Genomic DNA, 20,120 nt, shown 5'->3' with positions numbered 1-20,120 from the left:
CTTTTAACCATGATTCTTTATCAAGATCGACCAACTATGCAAAAGACCAGACTGCAATTTGAACTCCCAATTCTTCCCTTGCACTATTACAAATTAATAAAACGACTTTGAGCGGTTCTTGAATCTTGATGAAGCAACTAAAAGAGACCATAACATTGAAGCAGAAAAACATGGGTACTAATAGTAAATGAACCAACATGAATTGTTTACTAATGAAACATACTAATAATGCAGAACAGACAACAATATGAACATAGTTGAACAAAGTATGCATATAAACAATCAATATCTCATCACAAGTTGTGTTGCGGCAGCCAGTAAAGTATATAAACTTAGCTTTTCTTCAGCCACGAACTTCTTTAGATTATGTAATACAGAGAAAAAAGAAGCTAAAGTATTGGATGATGGTACGATAAACAACTAAAAGGAGAAGCAAAGAAAACTCAAAGCTGCTAGAGAAAAGTACGGTAGGGTTAGCATTAGAATTACCTCATTTGATGCTGTAAAGGGAGAAAAAAGCAATGCAGAAAAATATACAAGCCTGCTTTAACTGGCTTCCATGGAATCATGGGAGCAGCTTGCACTTGTATACGCTTCCAGATAACAAAGACTTCAGCTTCAATGCCTGGAGCTGTTCAAGTATTCATTGACCAACATTTGAAGCCAATTTCTGGGAGTTGTTTTTTGTTTTCCAGTTTGGACCAATATGACCGTGTTGAAGTGTTACAATTTGAGGCAGTGATCTGCAGTCTTCGATGGGAATAAGGGCAATGGTGTCATTCAAGCCAACGGCGGCTTTTCCATTGAAGTTAAGAGGACTTGTTCAGATCATATTGCTTTGTTTGGAAAAAACGAACATTTCAACGAATATGCGCTGGGTACCATGTGCTTGGCTCTTCTTATCCACTGGTACCTATATTTTCTGCCATTAGACTAAATTGTCCGCTAACATCAGAAAAAAGAAAAAAAAAATTAAATTGTCTGTAGTAGTTGTGCCATTTCAGTAGAGGATTGTGACCCAAAAACAGTTGTTGGCCAATAAAGAAAGTAGAATAAAGGGCCTAGAATATTTCTTTTTCATATTCTAAAAAGAAACATATTGGAGAAAACCTTGCAATTGGGCCTTCACAGGCTGCACTGTTGCAGCCTGTGAACCAGAAAATGGAATACTTTGGGCTCAGGGAGAAAACAATCTCAGATCTACCCAATAAACCGGCAACATTAATGAAGAAGGTGCAGGTTGCCAAGATTGTAACTGGTATCAAATCCAATCTGGGTCGAGGGACCAGCAGAGCAACTGTAAAAAGTACCCAAAAAAAAATTATGGAGCTGGAAATGGGAAATAATTGAGCCTTAAACCTGAAAAAGGAAGGAGGAGGACTGTTTGTTTTCCACAAGAAAAGGGACGAGGAATGGGGGCCATCCTTCATCTTCAAAAGGAAAGTCAATGGCAACAAAAAATGCCAAAGCTGTGATTACCATCATAATTTTAGTGGGGAATTTTTTTTTAAACAAAACAAAAAATCTCAACAAATCATTCTTTTCCAAAGTTTCATGTGATTTTTTTTTTTATGTAAATACAAATGAATGTGGGGTAGTGTTTCAAACTTTTGAACCTTGCCTCCAATAAACAAGACAAATAGTTAGGAAATCAGGGGATTTTAGTGGATAAGATCCCTTTTTGTAACAAAAGTGAAAGGTGGCTCTACTTCTTTTGGAACCTAGAATAAGGAATAAGAAATTTAGGTTATAGCATTAGTATTTATTTCCATAATTGAGGGTAGAAAATAAAAGGAAAAAAAAAAGCTTAAGAAATGTTCATCATCTTGCTAAATTAACATTTAACACTTGAATGTTTTATGCATGCATCTGCTCTAAACCAAACTACTTTAAACCTACGTACCCAACCCAACATAGGGTCTTTAACTTGCTTTGTTGAAAGAATGCTACCCTTTAGAAAAGTGTTCAAGGCATAGCTTGCAGTCCAGGACTCCCTTGATCTAATTTTCTTGTTAAACTATTGAAAATCAAGTATTTTCTCGACTATGGTTTTGTTACATCTGTATGTAGTCACTCCATGGAATATTAATAGTTGCAGATGGGTGAATTAAGCAGGCTATGCATTATTCCATACCAAGAAATCTACTCATCAATGGCAGGAGAAGCCACGCAATAACCTGCCCAGTTTGTCCAAAATTGCAGGCTGCATTATTAGAGGTTGCAGAACATTGCTGTAGACATGTTTGTAATTAGGTTTGCTTCACCACCCTTTAAAGCTTTAATTAGTCTCGCACCAACCATGGGAGAATATTAAAAGCATTTGTAATTCTATTGCAAGTGTGTTCTTTTGGCCTGGATATAATGGATTTGATTTGGATTTTGGATTCCGTAATTAAGAGTTCAGTTGAATTTTGTTCATAATACACGTCTGATGATATCTTCACGGATTTTGAAGTAGTTGACACAGTTGGATTGCCTAAGAAAAGCATTTACCTTTATATAATTAGTTATGTGGAAGAATGTAGGGATATCAATCAAAGATTCCATCAATGGCAACAGATGCCATTGAAACTTAATAAAATATCCTTGATTCTACCTATTAGACCAATAATCCATTGATAATGGTAGCTTGAAGGCACCTACTAGTTTGTTACGTTTAAGATAAGGGTGTTGTTCTGTCACTTTTATGGGACCCTGTTCCCCAGAGTTTCCTGAAGTAATAATATCATGGGGGTTGTCCATTCATCAGACGGTTGCTATCAATTCTCTCTCTCAAACTTAAGAGTCCTCCAGTCATTGGAAGACCCCAGCAAATGGGGCAGATATGGGCAGTTGAAAGCATGAAATCAAGTACCAGTCTCTATCCGTCATGTAAGGAAACTTTTCTCTATTTTGTTGAAACATATACCTATATGACGTGAAAAGGAAGGGTTAGAGTTATGCCCGATCAGGGTGAATTAGAAAACTCTCGAGGTCAAAGCTTTTTTTTGTTTCCCAAGTGAAAGACTCCTGGAACTGGATTGTGCAAAGCAAAGGTCCCCTACATGCATGTTAGCCACGTGATTTTACACTACCCAAGTATAGCCAATTCCGGTTCTGCAGCTTGCAGGGGCTTGGACCCCGGGATTCAGTCCTTTTCGTCTGTCAAAAGTAAATGTGAGTTTAACTCAGGACCTCGGCTCAAGTTCAAAGGCATAGAGTCAGAGATGCTAGCTTCAAGAATCAAACCTTCCTTTTCTTTTCTTTTTATTTAACTCTGCTGAGACTCTCCTTGCAGGTCTTTCACTTTTCTCCCCCTCTTCCTGGAAATTTCGACGACTCTGCCTTTTGTTTTTTAGATAGTTTGTGTATAAGTTTATGAAATAATAACAAAAATCATGGTGTATAGTAACGAGCTAGCGAAATTAGAAGTCAAGGAACTACCTTGTCGGTGCCCCAAATGTTGAGAATCTTACCATGTCAAAGAGAGGGGAGGTGCAATTATAACAATGCTTTATCCAAAAATAAAAAAGTCCACAAACTAATAAAGAGAATTCTCATGGTATTACATAATCTTATTCTTTTATTCTGAGGTATAACATCATGAACCATATGATTCCATAATGATTTGAGGTCTTAATTACCATACAAGATTCACAAAATTGTATGATTATGGACTCAAAACATCAGAGAATAAAAGGAGAGTTAAAAGAGTGTTATCCAACTCATCAATAAATGAAGTTACAAAGCTGAAGGATGGCCAGGAACTAGGAAGAGCTGACCATGATAAAAATTCAAGACAGAGCATGATGACAACTGATGTGAACTTACCTTACCCAACTACCAGCAAAAAATACAGTAAAAAATGCACCCAAGAAAAACCCAAGAAAGAAAAAGTGTATAGTAATAATAATTATTAACATTTTACAGCACATAGTACGTTTTTTATGTATACGATGGTACACATACTTCCCCTCTCTCTTCTCTTACAACTCTGTCTTCTGTCAAAAAAATTTTTTCTGAGCATTGCAGCCTGCTCTCACATGACTGACCTGCTGCAACCACGTATACAATACAAGACAAAATAAAGGCCAACGCTCCACCTTTCTATCTTTCTCTCTTTACTCTCCTTTTCTCTCCCTTGGTAAAAAAGCTTACCCCTCCCCATCTTCCTCTCTGTTCACTCTGTCACGCTCCATTTTCAGTACTTCCCATTAACCCTAAAGCCTCCATCTTCTCTCTCTCTCTCTCTCTCTCTCTCTCTCACTCAAAAAATATCCCTCCTTTTTTTATTTCTTGTTTTATTTTACCCATCTACTCTAAAAACCCATCCTCAAAATTTGTGTTTTTCTATTCTGGCTCTCCCAACAATGGAAGCTTTTAGCTTGCTTAAGTATTGGAGGGGTGGGGGTGGGGGTGGTGGTGGTGGTTTAGGTGGTGCTGCTGGCGGAGGTGGAAGTAATGCTTGTGTTAATGCACGTTCCGCTGGCACTGCCGGTGGTACAACTACGATTGTGACGGCGGTGACTACTCATCAGGCGGTGGATACGGATGATGACGATGACGATGATGGGCCTTTCTTTGACTTAGAATTTGCGGTTCCTGATGAGGACGAAACAGAGGAAAACGAAGAGATTGGTAAAGAAGAAGATAATGTTGAAGATGAAGAAAGTGAGGATCAAATTGACGACTTTGACGCAAAATCTGATGATGGCGGCTCGGATGGTGAGAGAGAGTTCAATTTCACACTCTCCTCTGGCTCTATCAACGACCGTTCTGATCCAAACTTAACTCTATCTCCTTCTGATGATTTGTTCTTTAAAGGAAGACTTGTACCCATTGAGCCAAACTCTTCTTTAGACTCAAAGCCTCCTCAATTCCCTGTCTCGTTGTTGAAATCAGCCACAAAGTTTCGAGTTTTCTTGTTAAGGTTCAAGAAATCAAAGCTCAACTCAACTGAAAAAACAGAGTCGGCTTCAGCTAATGGCTCTGTTTCTGTCCCCACTGCTACACCAAAAAAACAAGATACAACCCAAGAAGAAAACAACAACAACAACAGCAACAACAATAACAAGAACAAGTTTTTTACAGTGAAATTTAAGGTTGAAGAGGTTCCTATAATGTCTTTGTTTTCCAGAGACAATAGCAAGTCACAGAAACAGCAGAGCTCTGAAGACTCTGTTTCTGATGAAAAGAAATTCTCCAAAGATGTAATGCAAAAATATTTAAAGAAAGTTAAGCCACTTTACGTTAGGGTTTCAAGAAGGTACGGTGAGAAGTTAAGGTTTTCAGGGCAGTTAAGCTTGAGTTCTTTGAAACCTGCAACGCCACCGTCTACAGCGGCGGAGAAATCGGTTTCAGGGAAGGTAACGACGACGGAGAAGGGACAGGTGGAGGTAGAGGTTGGGGAGAGTCAGGTGAATGGTAAGAACCTCAAGCAGGTGAATTTCCCAGCGGGACTTAGAGTGGTCTGTAAGCATTTGGGAAAGAGTAGATCGGCTTCCTCCGCAGTGGCGGCGGCTCCTCCTGTGCCAGCTTTGTCACAGAGGAGAGATGATTCTCTGTTGCAGCAACAGGATGGGATCCAAAGCGCCATCTTGCATTGCAAAAGATCCTTTAATGGCTCTCGAGGTATTTCATTTAAAGCTCATCACTTTACTTAAAGATAAGTCTTTTTTTTCCCTTGTTAGTTTTGTTTCTGAATGAGCTTTGATTTTTTTGGTCATAGATTCTTCAGAGTCTTCCGTGTTGCCAAGGTCTGTGAGTGACCCATCTCATGAGAAGTCAATTAACTTGTCAAGAAAATCAACACCAGATGAAGCTAAAGAATGAATGCTGGGAATTAGAAAATCCCTGTCTCTGTAAGTTTTTAAGATCAACACCCCCAGAACAAAAATGAAAAAAAAGGCGGGAAAATTTGTCCTTTTATCAGTGAATCAATCATGGGATTGATATTTCAGGACTAGGAAACGAGTTTTCACCTATCGGTTAATTCAGCAGCTTAATTGATTATCTCTGTGTAAATGTTTTTGTTTTCTAGATAATTAATTTTTACTAGTACTTAGTATTAATTAGTTAAGAGGGAAAAAAGAGCAGTGGCTCATTTGTGAAGATGACTGGTTACTGGTTAGTCGTAGCTAGTTAGTCTCTTCTGCTCTCCCTCTCTCCTACTGTATGTAAAGCTCCTCTTTCTGTGAAAGTGAAAGAAGAATCAGATCTTTGTATCTATCTTAAAAAATATGAAGTATGAAGGCTCCATCATTATCAGCAAATTTTTCCTTTTCTTTTTTATTTTTGTTTGAACAATTTGGAATTCAAGTTTTGATAATGTGGGTGCCTTTTAATTTGGATTTGTTATTCATGGGTCCCGGAGTCGGGACTAATGCTGTCTTTAGTGGTCAGAGAAGTGGGAAAGTGGAAACAAAAGCAGTAAAAAAGAGATTTTCTTTTCTTTTTCTTTTTCTCAAAGAGTGAGAGAAAAACAAAAAAGAACAGACACAGCAGGGTTAAAGATCAGGCTGCAGCAGCCAGCAGGTTCGGTGGAAGGAGCACGATGGCATCACGGTAAAAATCCCACCATTTTTATCCATCTTTTTAAGTCTATGGAGCAAGACCACAAACGAGTTCTCCCTCAGTGGACACCTTTCTTCATCTAGCTTTGGCCTCTTCATGTATTGGAACTCGAGAAGTCATGGATGTTGATGATACATACAGCCCCATTTTTTCTGTGTTCTTGTAATATAAACGTAGGAGATTCAATTTGTCTCCTTACGGCAGGCTTGGGGCCTACAAAAGCGCTGCTGAGTGCCCTCCCTTTGCCACTCTGCTACGTTTACGGGCAGTCCCTTTTGTCGTTTTGGTCAGTAATCAGATTCCTAATCAAATTTTCTCTCCCTCTTTTGGTGTTTAAGCGGCAGCAGCAGCTATTTCCTGCTATTGTAGGCCAAAACGACAGCTGAAGGAGAAAAGAATTGAAACAAACAAATTCCGAGGATGGTAGGACAGAAACAAAAGTGAATTTCGTAAGTAAAAATTCAATCCTAGGTGTAATAAGTTGGGTAATAATGATTGCAGTGTAGAATCTTTTGGTTTCGGTGTCTGAAAGCAGCGTGCCCTAAAGACTTAATGACGGCATTGTTTGGTTGGCACAATACTTTGACTAGGGTATTAGAAAGAGTAATGGGCTTTCTAATCAGACTAAAGCTTGAAGCACGCTGTCACCCCTTTTCCTATCTCTCCTTCAGAAAAGAAAACAGAGAATTCGGAGTTATCAGCTCCTTGGCAATGCTTTTTAGGCATAATTGTACCATATTAGCCTCTATTTATGGGAAAGAGACTTTATGATTTAAAACAAAACAAATGCTGCCCCTCCCTCTCCCTCTCCCTCTCAGGGAGCGTTTGGTACGGTAAAATTACTTGATATTATTTGAAAAAAATTAATATAATGTAACATTACATTGCAATCATATTGCACTCAGTAGAGATAATTACATTATTATTAACATAATATTTGGTTCGAAGAAAGTGAGAACACATTTCTTACAATGTTATCAATTAAATTATATTATAATGTTTATGTTACAAAAAACTACTGTAACGTAATATTACAATACAATCACGTTACAACGAATAGATATAATATAATTGCAGTTCAAAATTAATACAATCAGATTGCGTTGCACTCTATAATGTTATTAAAAATATTTTTACCTTTCAATTTAAAATAAAATATTAAATATTATCTTTTTAAAGAAAAAAATTTAAATAAAATATACATAATATAGGAAATTATATTAAAAATCAAAATAAAATATATGATATTAAAAATATATTTAAAAGATGATATTATATAAAAAAAAAAATACCAATACATTAAACTTACATTTTAATATATAAAAATAATTCTTAAATTTAATATTACATTTTTTACATTTTAATCTTTATTTATACATCAAACACTGCAATATTATTTTCTTTACAATTGCAATAATGTAAGAATCATTAAGAATCAGTATAATGTTACTTTGCCGTTTACTTGACAAAATAAAAAAATTTGATTTACCATTGTTGCCCCATTCTATTTTAACCAAAGGGTCTTCTTCTTCACCCAAGTGTTTCTTTTTCTTCTTCTTCAATTGGGTTTTTTTTTTTTTTTCTCTCCTGCAATTATATTACATAATATGCATAATGCTTGCATAAATCTATATTGTTTGTCTTTGAAAAAAGAAACCCACAGCGACAGTACGATTTACGAAGAACTATCTTTTACTATATACTGCAAAAGGACGAGCAAAAAAAAAAGGGGATTTACTCCGTCAGTTTGCTAAGTTCTAGTACTACTTATATTGCAAGTGGGCAAGGAAACGTTCTTGTTAATGGTCCAAATGCAGCCTGTATACAGACATGACAAACCTTAGACCTCATTTATTATATTAAAGTCTTGCATTCTTGTCTCTTAACACTAAAATTCTTTTCCCAAGACTTATAACACTACGCCATTTGACTTGCCTTCAAATTAAAATAATGAGAATATTCTTTAGTTATCCTTTGAATTAGATGATAAAAAAGATATTGCAAAAGTATTGCCATTTGTTTAATTAACAGAACAAGTTTTCTTGTAAGCCTGCATGTGTCTTAATTTTGTGCCATTCTTTGGAAGCATCCTTATGAAATCTTCCAAACCATGTTAGTCCATTTTCTGTTCCCGGCATGTGAGTGAGAACATGTCTATGCTTGTATTTTATTAAAGCCTGATTCATGTGATGAAGTTTCATGTACTAACCATAGGTTTTCCTAGGGGGGAAATATAAAAAATATGCAAGTACAGTATACTCATTGATAGCCTGAAGTTTGGTTCCGCTTACCATTTTCCCTAGATAAAAAATGGAAATAATGCTGATTTGGCTTGCTTTTAGAACCAATCTGGACCAATATATTCACCATGATCCCTTGCTTTCGCGAAGTTAGAAATTAAAGTCGCGTCTAAAAGGGTTGTTTGAATTCAATTAGGAGGTTTAGGATCCAATTGTTTGATAATTGCACCTGATCCATGAAGGAATAGTTGTATCTGGTTTTGGTGTCAGAGAGAAACACGTTAGCAGATTTTAGCCAATAGTGTAACTGCAATAAGGGACAGATACCCTCAAAAAGCCTGCATGGATGGCTTTCTCCTAAATAGTCAGGGATCATATGAGGCTGATTCATGAACAGGGGCCATTAATCTTTGTTTTTTCGAATTCATAAATGGATGTTTGGAACACAAATTTCCCCAACCATGACAGTTGCGGCTGTTTCAAGAGACAAATAACCCCGTCAAGAGCCTGCATGTGCGGGAGGGGATGCTTTTTCCAGCTTCTCAATTGAGATTTGAGAGTGGTTAGCCAAACTGGAACGATTCATGCAACCGCTAAAAGGATTTTTGGATTTCTGGACGAAGGCAAATGAGATTACTAAATGTATGTTCTTCTGGAAGTTGTAAACGGAATCATGCATGCACTTGAAAAAGGCTTGACAAAGAAGGTCACCCAACATGTTCTCCTCAACCCGAGGAAGAAAGATCGTCTCTGTTCCCAGGGATGATATGCCTGCCTTTTAGCTCTTCAAACATGAAAATTGTTTGTTAAAGAAAGGTTACGTTTGGGCTATTAAGAAACGAAAACGTTGTTAGCCTGTGTTTTTCTCGATGAAGCATACAATCATGTCACGTATTTGCCCAGGATGTGACGGTTTGGGTTTAAATGGACAAGCATGTCTTCTTTAATGGGGCCGACGCTGATGCAGTTGCTGGGCCAAAACTTGGCTTAGCAGGTGCAATGTCCTCTCTTTTCAAAGGCCCAAATCAATCCCAATTCCTAGCCCTCATGGTACATTTTTCAAAACAAGATTATGACTATTGGAGATTCAACCTTTGAATCTTTTATTCTTAAGTAGATTGGGTGTAGAAGATTCTTTCAAGGTGCTAATTCATCTTGTTGATTGTGAATGTATAGAAATACCTACGACTACGATCAAATCTTACAATACTAAGTATAGTATTTATTTGTACAATCTAATCTTTGAATTACCATTATTTGTCTTTCTAAAAGAATGAGATCCTTTGACTTGATGTTTTATTTTATTAAAGAATTTGTCAAGAACTTCGAGATATCCAGGCGATGATTTTCAACTTCGAATTTCAAGTTGATTGGCTTTGAGAATTCAATTGTTTTACTTTTCAAATAACCCATATATATTTCTATAGCAGAATTAATACAATGTGCTTAACCAGTAAAGAAATTATTGATCAATCACAGTCAGTGTTTGGTGAGAGCCTAGAAAGCTTGAAGAGAGAGATGTCAACAATCAGATCCAGCTTGAATTCCTATAATTTAGTCATGAATCTTAAAATGGGAAACTGGGAAATGCTCCATTTGACAATATTATTACATCAAAAGCAGACTTGGAAATTTGGCGGTCCATGCATTTTTTTTCTTTGAATATGAAATTCTTACGCTAAACTTCCTAGATATTACCATCGAGAAATTCGTATGATGAATTCTTTTTCAAGTGTACCAATAACCTTGTGCCTCCATTGAAGAATGTTATGCTTGTATGGAAGGAAAAAAGGAAAAAACAAGAGAGGTCTAATCTATTTACTGGAAAAATGATGAAAAAGAGGGTTGAAACTTGAAATCAAAGCAACGCTTGATTTGGGTGGCAATAAGCAAATATGCATTTCTTGAATTCCCAAAAGATATAAAAGATTTATGGGTATAACTTAAAAGGGCATTTATGTAAGATCTGCAATGGCAACACCAAAAAATTTAAGCGGCAATAGGAATGAAACGAAAGAACTTTCCCCATTGAAGCACTGGAAATTCTCGTTTCAGTCCATTTTCGACCTTAACACGATGATTCAGTATTGCTTTAGAACTAGCAAGATCTGATCAACTTTGAGGAAAAAAACCAAAAATGGGAAATTTCTTAAATTACTCCTTAGTCTTTACACGTAATTTCATAGGAAAAAACAGAAATGGTACAACAATCGAATCGAGGTGCTGCATATTTAACCACAAGCTTCAACAATCACCATAGAAGAAAATGACTCTAGTAATCAAGTTCTGGCCTGCAGCTCTCTCCATGAAACTCTTGGCCTGAGAGTCTATAAGTCATGGTACAATTAAATTTAACCACAACTTTTTTCTTGATAAAATTCAGTATCCTGACCCGGCCTGAAATTCTGGTGTAGCTGCTTATGTTCAATGCCTGTGATGCAAAATCGCTCATCAAGCTTGGAACAGCCAGAATTTTCTCTGGAATTATATCCACCGTCACGTTCCTCCGCAGTGTACGCCTCGCCTTGGCCTTCCCTTGGAGATGGTGGCCCTCGCCGACCACCCTCCCGCCATAGTAAATTAACGTGGTGCTGTTGTTGAACTTGAAGGCTGCCACATTGGGGTTCTTCACTGAAACATCAGCCAAAAGTGTCACATTCACATCAGTCCTGAGACTTCCGTTCTGGAAAAACTCCAGTCGCTGGATTGTTACAGAATTCATTCTAATCATGGGATCCTGTATCCGGAAAACCGTGAAAAATAGGACTAGAATCACCACAGCTTGAATTAATAAAAGCGCGGCGACGCAGCCACAGCACTGGATATATCTTCTCCTTTTCAGCTTCAATTGCTTGGACAAGGCTTCTTCATCGTCGCTGCGAGTTTGGAAGGCCGCCGGGGCTAAGGGCTTGACCTGCTCTCGATCGGCCATCGCCAAGTTTTGGAATCTGTGACCCCTGGTCCTTGGAGATAAATACTTAGCAAATGGGACTACATTCTTGCTTTTGTCTAATAGTATTTGCAAGGAAAGTATGCCTGATGTGAATTGAATTGTCCTGTGTGTTTTGGGCTCAAACGCGTCCGCACGCTTTGCACGTCTTGACTATTGACTACTGCCTTTCGTAAGAAATTCTACCCTTTTTTTTCAATGGAAAGGAAATTGTACCTCGAATACGACATTATATGGACTTTCTTCGTCTGGTTTTTTTTTTGGTTCAAACGGAGTACAGACATGAAATCTTTCAAATTAAGAAGTTTCTTTGAGTTTCTTATGATGTTTACTGATTCTTTCTCTTTCTTATTTCTTTTAAACCCTCTCCTTAATTTGTTTACTTAAATATGTTGTGAAGATTACACATGGTTCATTATCTTCCAAGAACCATATAGTATCTGCCGTCTGCATGGCATGGGACAATAAAATATACTATTGCAATTACTGACTTTATCTTGAATTTGAAGTCATACTCACACGGTTTTTGGGCAATTGGCAATGTGAAAGGAAGGAAATACCAGTACTTTTTTATTTTTCTGGTATGAAGGAAATACCAGATCAACAACAAAGAATGCTAACCTAACTGTCCAGGATTTGAGGCGAATGAAGTTATGGGTTTCTTTGGTGTGAACTGAACTCCAGAACCTACAGGACGGCCAAAGAGTCACAGAATCTTGTTGGGTTTTGGGTTTAGGCGTAAAGCCCAAAAGCTATAGCTTAGTTGATAGACTAGCTTGGTTGGCCCTTTTATGGTGACAGGGAAAGCTACTTATTCAAAATAACAGAAGAATTCTATAGTAAATTTATAGCTATGGAAATGAAATGAAAGAGAATTAACCGATCCAAAAAACATTAAAGATCTTAAATTTGTAGCCCATAGTTCTGAGAAATACAAATTTTGAGCACCTCAAAGCTAACTATAAGGTTGTGCAGCGGTTTAGAACCAGAGAAGAGCTAAAATTGAGCTGATCATGGTCCTAATTTGTGATACGCGGGCATTGGTTTAGCCCCTAAGCGATTGCTCTGTTTTAACTTCTCATTCCCTTTCATGGAGGCTGGCATATGGAGTGGCTGCGGGTTGAGAAAAGTGCATAAGAAATCACAATCTAAGAGATGTGATCTTACTTTTCATATAGGTTTAAGGCAAGGAGTTGGCAGGTCTAAACACGTAACTTTAGAAGAAGCTAAGTTCTGACTCCCGAGTCCCTTCCCGCTTGGACAGATACTTTCAATGGTTTGAAGTTTCCTTGGGTCCCAACCGTGAAATGCGTCAGAAGTTACTTTTAGCTTGAAAAAGGAGCAAGCAAGTTGCTGGACCAGCCAATGGGAAAGGTGGATTCAGAAATTTGTTATAATTAAAATAATAATAATAATTTTAAAAATAAATTAAAAGTTTAATATTAAATAAAAATATAAATTTAATATATTCATTAAATATTTCAAAATAAAAATATTTAAAATGACTATGATTTTAAAATAACAATTATTTTTCATATTTTAAAAATGATATATGATATCATTAGTAAAAATATTATCAAATATATCTTTTATAATATATATCATCAAGTAATTATTTTTTAAAAAATTACTACTCATTAGTATAAATTAAAATATTAAAAATAAATAAAATATGATCTTACATAACAAATTATCAAATTCAATAACTAAAAATATGACAATTTTCTATTCATTAATCAAAACTAAATATAAGCATCAACAAACCAAAGAAAGTTAATACAAAAATCAAATAATTTAACTATATATCTACGAAATAAAAAAAAAGAAGAAGAAGAAAGAATCATAATTTCAATATATTATTTGACATGTAATTACTATTTTTTATTAGCTAAATTATAATTATGAACCTAAACTATCTAATTAATCAAAAAATATTTAAACATGAATATTTAAAAACTTAATTTTAGTTGAAAATTACTTACAACTGAAGACTAGATAAGTTACTTTAAGCGAGTAAAAAACACAGCTAAAGATTGAGAAAATGAAATATTTGAATTTTTGGATAAAGAGAATAGTTTAGGTTTTGAAGTTTCTAATAAAATCTTAAATCATAAAAAAAAATTATTATTTTTTCAAGTAATATTTAACTATTAACATATAAATTCCTTTTTCATAAATCACTTTTTTTTTGAAGTTTTTGACCCACTCTTTATAACATTGTAAAAAAACAGATTTATTAATATATTAATTACCCTAAACTATATATAAATTAAATCTTTTTAGAAAGTGAGTGGTATCATGTGACACCACTCTCTGCTACATGGGTCCGCCCATGCCAATGGGCCAGGAAGTACCAAAGGAGTGTGAAGAAGCATGAGATAGCCCACGAAAACTCCATAGAAACCTTATCTTTATTATCCCAATTTTCTGCTTTGACTTTTTCTTGCAAATTGAAACTGTTCAGTCCGAAAAATTAATAATAATGAATAACCTGAGGCAAAGATTGAATCTAAACCCTAAACATCAAACATGAACACGCTGAGCTCACTTGTCAATTCTCATTTTTGGATCGAAACACAGAAAGGGTTCAAATTATATTAATTAATTCCAACATGACATACAAAATAGGTTTAAGAGGATTAATTAATCCTGAAGAAACATATATACAATAAATGGAAGAAGATCAGTCTACTCAAAATAATAGAGAGAAGGCTCGTTACGATACTCGTTGCATTCAACAAGGTGGGACGGGCTTTGGCCCATTCATGGACTTTCACATTGCAAGTTGACTTATTTCTTACGCCATAAGGCCCATATCCTGCCATCTCAACTCAACTGTAAACCGCCATTCATACAGGAGCAGTAACACTGCTAATAATATCATCAAAATCATGAAGCAAAGATCTATATTTTATAACTATTAACAAAAATTGTTCTTCAAGAACATGGGAATCTCTAATAAAAAAATTTTAATTATACATATGTGATCTTATACACTTATCTGTTTAATGAAACCAAGACAACTCTACAAAGCCAAAATTAAGAACAGGGGAAGAAGTTCATCCCTCATATCATTCGCATGGAAAATCCTGTTTGGTTTGCCCTGTCAAATTGAGGGTCATGAAGCAATTCATCTCCGGATGCCTTCTCCTCTTCATAATATTCATAATACTCACTTTTCCGCTCAGTTTGACATGGCTGTTCAGCTCTAACAATCCAGAACTTATATTACAGCTTACGTTCTTTGTATCTGGCAGCGGGAGTGAGCTCACATCCACAGAAACATTTAACCTCTCGGTTGCCCTGGCTTGGGCTCTCCCTGTAGGTATTTTCATCTTTCCAACGACTACAGAACCACACCAAACAGTCCCGGTAGTGTTCTCAAACTTGAAATCGCCGAAATTGCTGTTCTCAACAGTAACCTCGGTTACAAGTGTAAGGTTAAAAGATGGAGCCGACGAATTGCCATACTTGAGATTTCTAACCGTGACTGATACGATCTCAACATCGGGAGTTCTGGCACGTAAAACAATACTCGCAAAGATTAACAGGACCGCCCCCTGGATGACCATTCCAACAAGAACATAAACAAGACATTTACTGCTCTTTTCTTTTCGTTGTGACGCTGTCGGTTTAATCCCCCCAAACTCCATGTCGCTTCTAGGATAATATTCAACAGGTGCCAGTGGCTTGGCCTGGGGGTCCTCTTGCATATTGTCTAGAAGGAAAAAGGGTTGAGAATCTTGAATAATTGTAGGTTTTTCTTCTATAGCGTTTTGGGTTTAATCACAGGATAGTCTGGATTTTTTCTCTTGGGTGTTTCCTCACAAGTTATACACATGCGGCCAGTTTATATATAATTTGAAGGCAGGGGACTCGAACAACCGCGTTGAATTAGTGTTTAGGTGCATGTATTAACCTTAGTGGGTTATTCTTTTGTTTAGCGCCGGCCGTCACAGGGACTTGATATTAAGTGAAACCGACATAAACAGTATTTTGGAGCAGTAAATATTTTACTTAGTGGTCTGTAAGTCATAAAAAATCTCCTAGTGTACTGGAGGTTCTGCCAATCTCGAAGGCTCATTTGCTGAATTTGTATTATAAAATAAAAGAAGAAAATGAAAAGGAAAAGACTGATGATTTGTTCTTGCTGAAGGGTTTGTTGTGAATAATAAAACTTTTGGGTTGTCAAAACGTGTCCATCGCCATTAAAAGTCTCCATTATGACATATATTGAATGTTCCTTGAAGTTGATCGGTTTGAAACTTTGCAGCCACGTCATTATGATTGTGTAGTAACGAGTATAATTCAAGTTTCATGAAAAATCAAAAGTTTTTTTTAACTAGTGTTTAGGATTGGAATTAACTTTCACCACACAAGTGTATTTCCTAGCTAGTCATCATAGTATAAATTGAATAAATTAATATTGATTTAAAATTTAAAAGTTATATTTTTTTAACTTTAATATGATGTAAAAAAGTGAAATTATGAATCATAAGCACAAAAGTAAAAGAAAAGATAACAAAAGAGTCCACAACACGTTCCATCACTTGAAAGTACTCTTCTGCGAGTCATGATCTACTTTTAGGACAATAATTAACCCTTTATTGCATGGCATTAAGGAAAAGTGGAAAGCCATTCCCTCACAGAAGCTGATTTCCTTTTTGCCCTTTCTCTCTCTCTCTCTCTCTCTCTCTCTCTCTCTCTCACACACACACACACACATATATATTAAAGCTTAGGCATTAATTAATTACAAAATGATACGTTTCAAACCAGAATAAAGCAACACTATTGAGCTTTTACATCCATGATATGTTAACTATTTTATTAGCAGATATTGTAACGTTGATTTAAAGAAAATTGGAAAATAATTTGTTAATGGAAATTCACACATAAAATTAAAATATGATTCATTAATATAAAATTAATATTAAACGACATTATTTTTTATTACCTAAATATATTAAAATTTTGTGTCTATGACAGGTTTAGTCAAGCTAAGCTCTAGCAAAAGTTAACCCCAGGATTTTATTTTTAATATTTTAAAATCAATTTAACTTTGGCAAAAGTATATTGGTGGTTATTTTGGGATGGGTTCAAGCCCAAAATTATTCCTTTCCCAAACCCAAGATCATAGCAGATGCCGAACTGATAAGCCCAGGCTGACCTCCCTCCCATGGGCACGTCTGGATGAGAAGGTGCCATAGCCCGAATAAAATGTGGCTTTAGCCTTGGGCATGAAAATAGGTCTTATATATGAACCTTGGGCTTGACCCTGATGGTTCACTCACCCTCTTAGGGGGTAGAGTTCCAGCAGGGCCTGAGTAGAGTTCTTGCATATCCACTGACCAAGTAAACAAGGTCTTATGTAGCTTCTGCATAAATGGTGACAATGACATGAAAAAGAGAAACTGAAGAACTTCCTTCTCAAGTTTATGAAATGAAGATCTAGCAATTAAATGGATTAATGGTGATCAAGGAACCCAGATTATTTGTTTATTTGTTCATTTATTTTGCCAACCCTGTGAAACACATGCACTTCAACTACCACTTGCCAGCATCCTTATCTCTTTGATAGTGGTACATAGGAGTAGTAACTTTCTTACTTTTTGGGTTTTATAATGATGCTTAAGCTATTGGTTTTGGACCTACCATTAAAGGAACAAGTTGAGAAATTTCAATCAGATGATGTGCCAGATTTTAATTAGTTCAATTACCTGTCAAAGAGAGTTTGTGTAGTGTACAGCAAGCAGCACTTGATGTGATGGGGTCACATTCACAATCTTAAAACGTTAACTGTAACCTATGATAATTAATTAAATCAGGATTCTGAAGCTCTCAATCTGTCCTCTCCAGTTTGCATAATCTCTGGTAATTACTAGTAGCAGAATTGATAGACATGAGAATCATACATATCAAAAGAAAATAAAAAACAATCTTATTAACACTCAAGGAAGCAAGAATCGAAACAGTAAACTTAAAATATAAAAATGGAACAAAATTAAAAAATAGTAATAAATAAATATGAGATCCCTGTATAAGAATATATATGTATGCACACAAAGGAGATCGTCGAGCATATATAATGCTACGAAGATCAGTGCATGCTTTCTGGCATAGTAAAATAAGTATATATGTTATATATAAAAAACACCCCAAACTCCTTTGAAACCAAAACCAGCTTTAATTATTGTTGTCACTTGCACTTTAGATCTTGGAGACTCCTTGTTGACACATTGAATATGAGGGTGCAGTTCATCTCTGGGGATTTCTTCTTCTTCATCACTTTCATCAACTCCACTTTTCCTCTCAACTTGGCCTGGCTGTTCAATGTTAGCACGCTGGAACTCAATTCAGAGCCGAGTCCCGTGGTAGTGCTTGTAAGTGCGCTGGAGTTCACTTCCACAGTAACATCCAATTTTTTAGTCGAACGAGCCCTGGCCCTGGCCTTAGGTATAATTGCCTCCCCTACCATCACACCATCATACAGAAAGCTCATAGTAGCATTATCAAATTTGTAATGACCGAAATTGGTGTTTTTTACCGTAACTTGGGCGATGAACCTGAGGTTAAATGAAGCAGTAGCTTCTGTGTTACTAGTCTCCATTGTTTCAACCGTGACTTTCCCGATTCTCACCTTTGGGTTCTTAACGCGCATGACAGTCAGGGCAAAAATAAGGATGACAACAGTTTGGAACACTGCAAAAGCGGCAATATACACAGCGTATTTGATCCTCTTCTTTCTTTTCAGCTCTTTCGATTGCAAACTGGCTGATTCTTCATCGCTTCTCGGGTGCCCGTTAGCTGGTGCTAGGGGATGCACTTGCTGGTCTTTCTCTGCCATTTAATCTTCTTTACTAGCTATAGGAAACTGAAATGAAAAATATTCTCTTAATAACTTTTTCTTGACGTTTAAACTGAATTGAGGAAGTGGAGCAGGTTGTGGCATTGGTGGCAAAGCAAAGTTTGGTATATATAGTACTCAATGACAATTCGAGTACTGTCGATGAACATGCAAATAAATCAAATTTTCATAGTAAAAACTGATGGTCAGACAGGTTCCTCGAAATGGGAACGAACGAAAGAGTTCTGTATTCTTTATTCAAGCATTAAACGCGTGCTAGGGTAGACTTTTGAACATCCATTCTAGATGGTCTCGTGACTTTGTTAAATATTGGTAAGCACTTCCTATCCTAAAGTTGGAGATTATAATATATCACAATAGAAGTTTCTATTCTATCCGTTATTTGGACTAAAATATCCTAGATATTTTACCTGGGCCTGGTCATTCTATATACTGTATCTTTTTTGTGCGAGATGAAGTGCTCTTTACTCTTGGCTATGCCCTTAATCAAGTCAATTTCTTTTTTCAAGCAGTCATTTTATTTTATTAATAGAGCTTAAACAGCATCACAATTCAAAAACAAAATACTGAAAAAAAAAAATACCGAAGACAAAATGCCCTAAAGAAAATAAAACATATTACATTATATTATAAGACATTATTCTTTGTATATAAAATATAAGAGCTTGGACATTCAAACCGACCACAAATAGTCACTAATGAAAGACAAAACACTATATACATGTCATCACCAATATGCACTGAACATGTTTGATCGATTAACATCTATTTTTACTAACACATCTATTAAATTTTTTATAAATTTGTTCATATTTGATTTCACCGATTATCTTTTGTATCGTGTCAATATTACCAAAAATTTTTCACAAAACCCATAACATATTTCAAGCCGTTATTCCTTTTAATTTTAAAGTGAAATCATAGCTAAAATATGTAATTAAGTCCTCTTTCTTGTTTACCTCTGAAACAAAGATGCAACACAAACATAAAAGTTGGAATGAATGAATGAGTTATGTTTTCTCATTTCTGTTAATGGTAATCCATATATTTATTTTTAGTTGGGCAATTTTTTTGTGGTGGGGGAGACGTAGGATTGGAGACTTTGAACATAGGAGGTGAAGAAACCCCTCCTCTACCCTTCCAAAGAGAGTAAACCTGATTGTCGGGTCACAGTCACAAACCATGTTCCCGTGTCCTATGGATAGTTGGAATGGTGGGGATTAGAGTCTGTTTGAAACCCAGTTTGCAAGATGTCTATTGGAAATAAGGCGGCATACATCTATCTCTAATTAAACAAAAGAAAAAAAAAAACTTCTACAAGTATTATGGTCAATAATTATAATGGCAAAAAACATTATTTTATTTCATGAACTAAATTAATTCATAAAATGTTATGGTCCTTGCCACACACCTAACTTGAAACTAACTACCCCAATAAATAAATAAATAAATAAAAGAGATAAGCTGAACCTTGGATCTAAAATGATTAATTAAAATAACTCTAACACTT

The 20,120-nt window shown here is 35.9% G+C and overlaps 4 protein-coding genes across 4 annotated transcripts; 1 reads left to right on the top strand and 3 right to left on the bottom strand.

Moving 5' to 3' along the window:
- Window positions 3,989-6,251, top strand: LOC18606609 (probable membrane-associated kinase regulator 2). Its single transcript, XM_007040311.2, has 2 exons — window positions 3,989-5,610; window positions 5,708-6,251. The coding sequence occupies exons 1-2, from the start codon at window positions 4,350-4,352 to the stop codon at window positions 5,809-5,811; spliced, it is 1,365 nt and encodes a 454-aa protein (XP_007040373.2). The 5' UTR covers window positions 3,989-4,349; the 3' UTR covers window positions 5,812-6,251.
- On the bottom strand, window positions 10,732-11,797 carry LOC18606608. Its single transcript, XM_007040310.2, has one exon. The coding sequence runs from the start codon at window positions 11,722-11,724 to the stop codon at window positions 11,065-11,067; it is 660 nt and encodes a 219-aa protein (XP_007040372.1). The 5' UTR covers window positions 11,725-11,797; the 3' UTR covers window positions 10,732-11,064.
- Window positions 14,632-15,586, bottom strand: LOC18606607 (late embryogenesis abundant protein At1g64065). The gene has a single exon (XM_007040309.2). The coding sequence runs from the start codon at window positions 15,453-15,455 to the stop codon at window positions 14,814-14,816; it is 642 nt and encodes a 213-aa protein (XP_007040371.2). The 5' UTR covers window positions 15,456-15,586; the 3' UTR covers window positions 14,632-14,813.
- LOC18606606 (late embryogenesis abundant protein At1g64065) lies at window positions 17,661-18,793 on the bottom strand. The gene has a single exon (XM_007040308.2). It carries the CDS (start codon window positions 18,587-18,589, stop codon window positions 17,942-17,944), a length of 648 nt encoding a protein of 215 aa, XP_007040370.2. The 5' UTR covers window positions 18,590-18,793; the 3' UTR covers window positions 17,661-17,941.

The sequence above is a fragment of the Theobroma cacao genome, chromosome 3, assembly GCF_000208745.1.
Source record: "Theobroma cacao cultivar B97-61/B2 chromosome 3, Criollo_cocoa_genome_V2, whole genome shotgun sequence".
Taxonomy (NCBI): domain Eukaryota; kingdom Viridiplantae; phylum Streptophyta; class Magnoliopsida; order Malvales; family Malvaceae; genus Theobroma; species Theobroma cacao.
The sequence above is the reverse complement of the archived record's forward strand: the minus strand, read 5'-3'. Positions and strand labels throughout refer to the sequence as shown.

Coding starts and splice junctions, on each gene's coding strand:
- LOC18606607 (XM_007040309.2), bottom strand. CDS start 15,455: ATGCAAGAGGACCCCCAGGCCAAGCCACTGGCACCTGTTGAATATTAT.
- LOC18606608 (XM_007040310.2), bottom strand. CDS start 11,724: ATGGCCGATCGAGAGCAGGTCAAGCCCTTAGCCCCGGCGGCCTTCCAA.
- LOC18606606 (XM_007040308.2), bottom strand. CDS start 18,589: ATGGCAGAGAAAGACCAGCAAGTGCATCCCCTAGCACCAGCTAACGGG.
- LOC18606609 (XM_007040311.2), top strand. CDS start 4,350: ATGGAAGCTTTTAGCTTGCTTAAGTATTGGAGGGGTGGGGGTGGGGGT. Junction 5,611..5,707: donor ATCCTTTAATGGCTCTCGAG/GTATTTCATTTA, acceptor TTTTGGTCATAG/ATTCTTCAGAGTCTTCCGTG.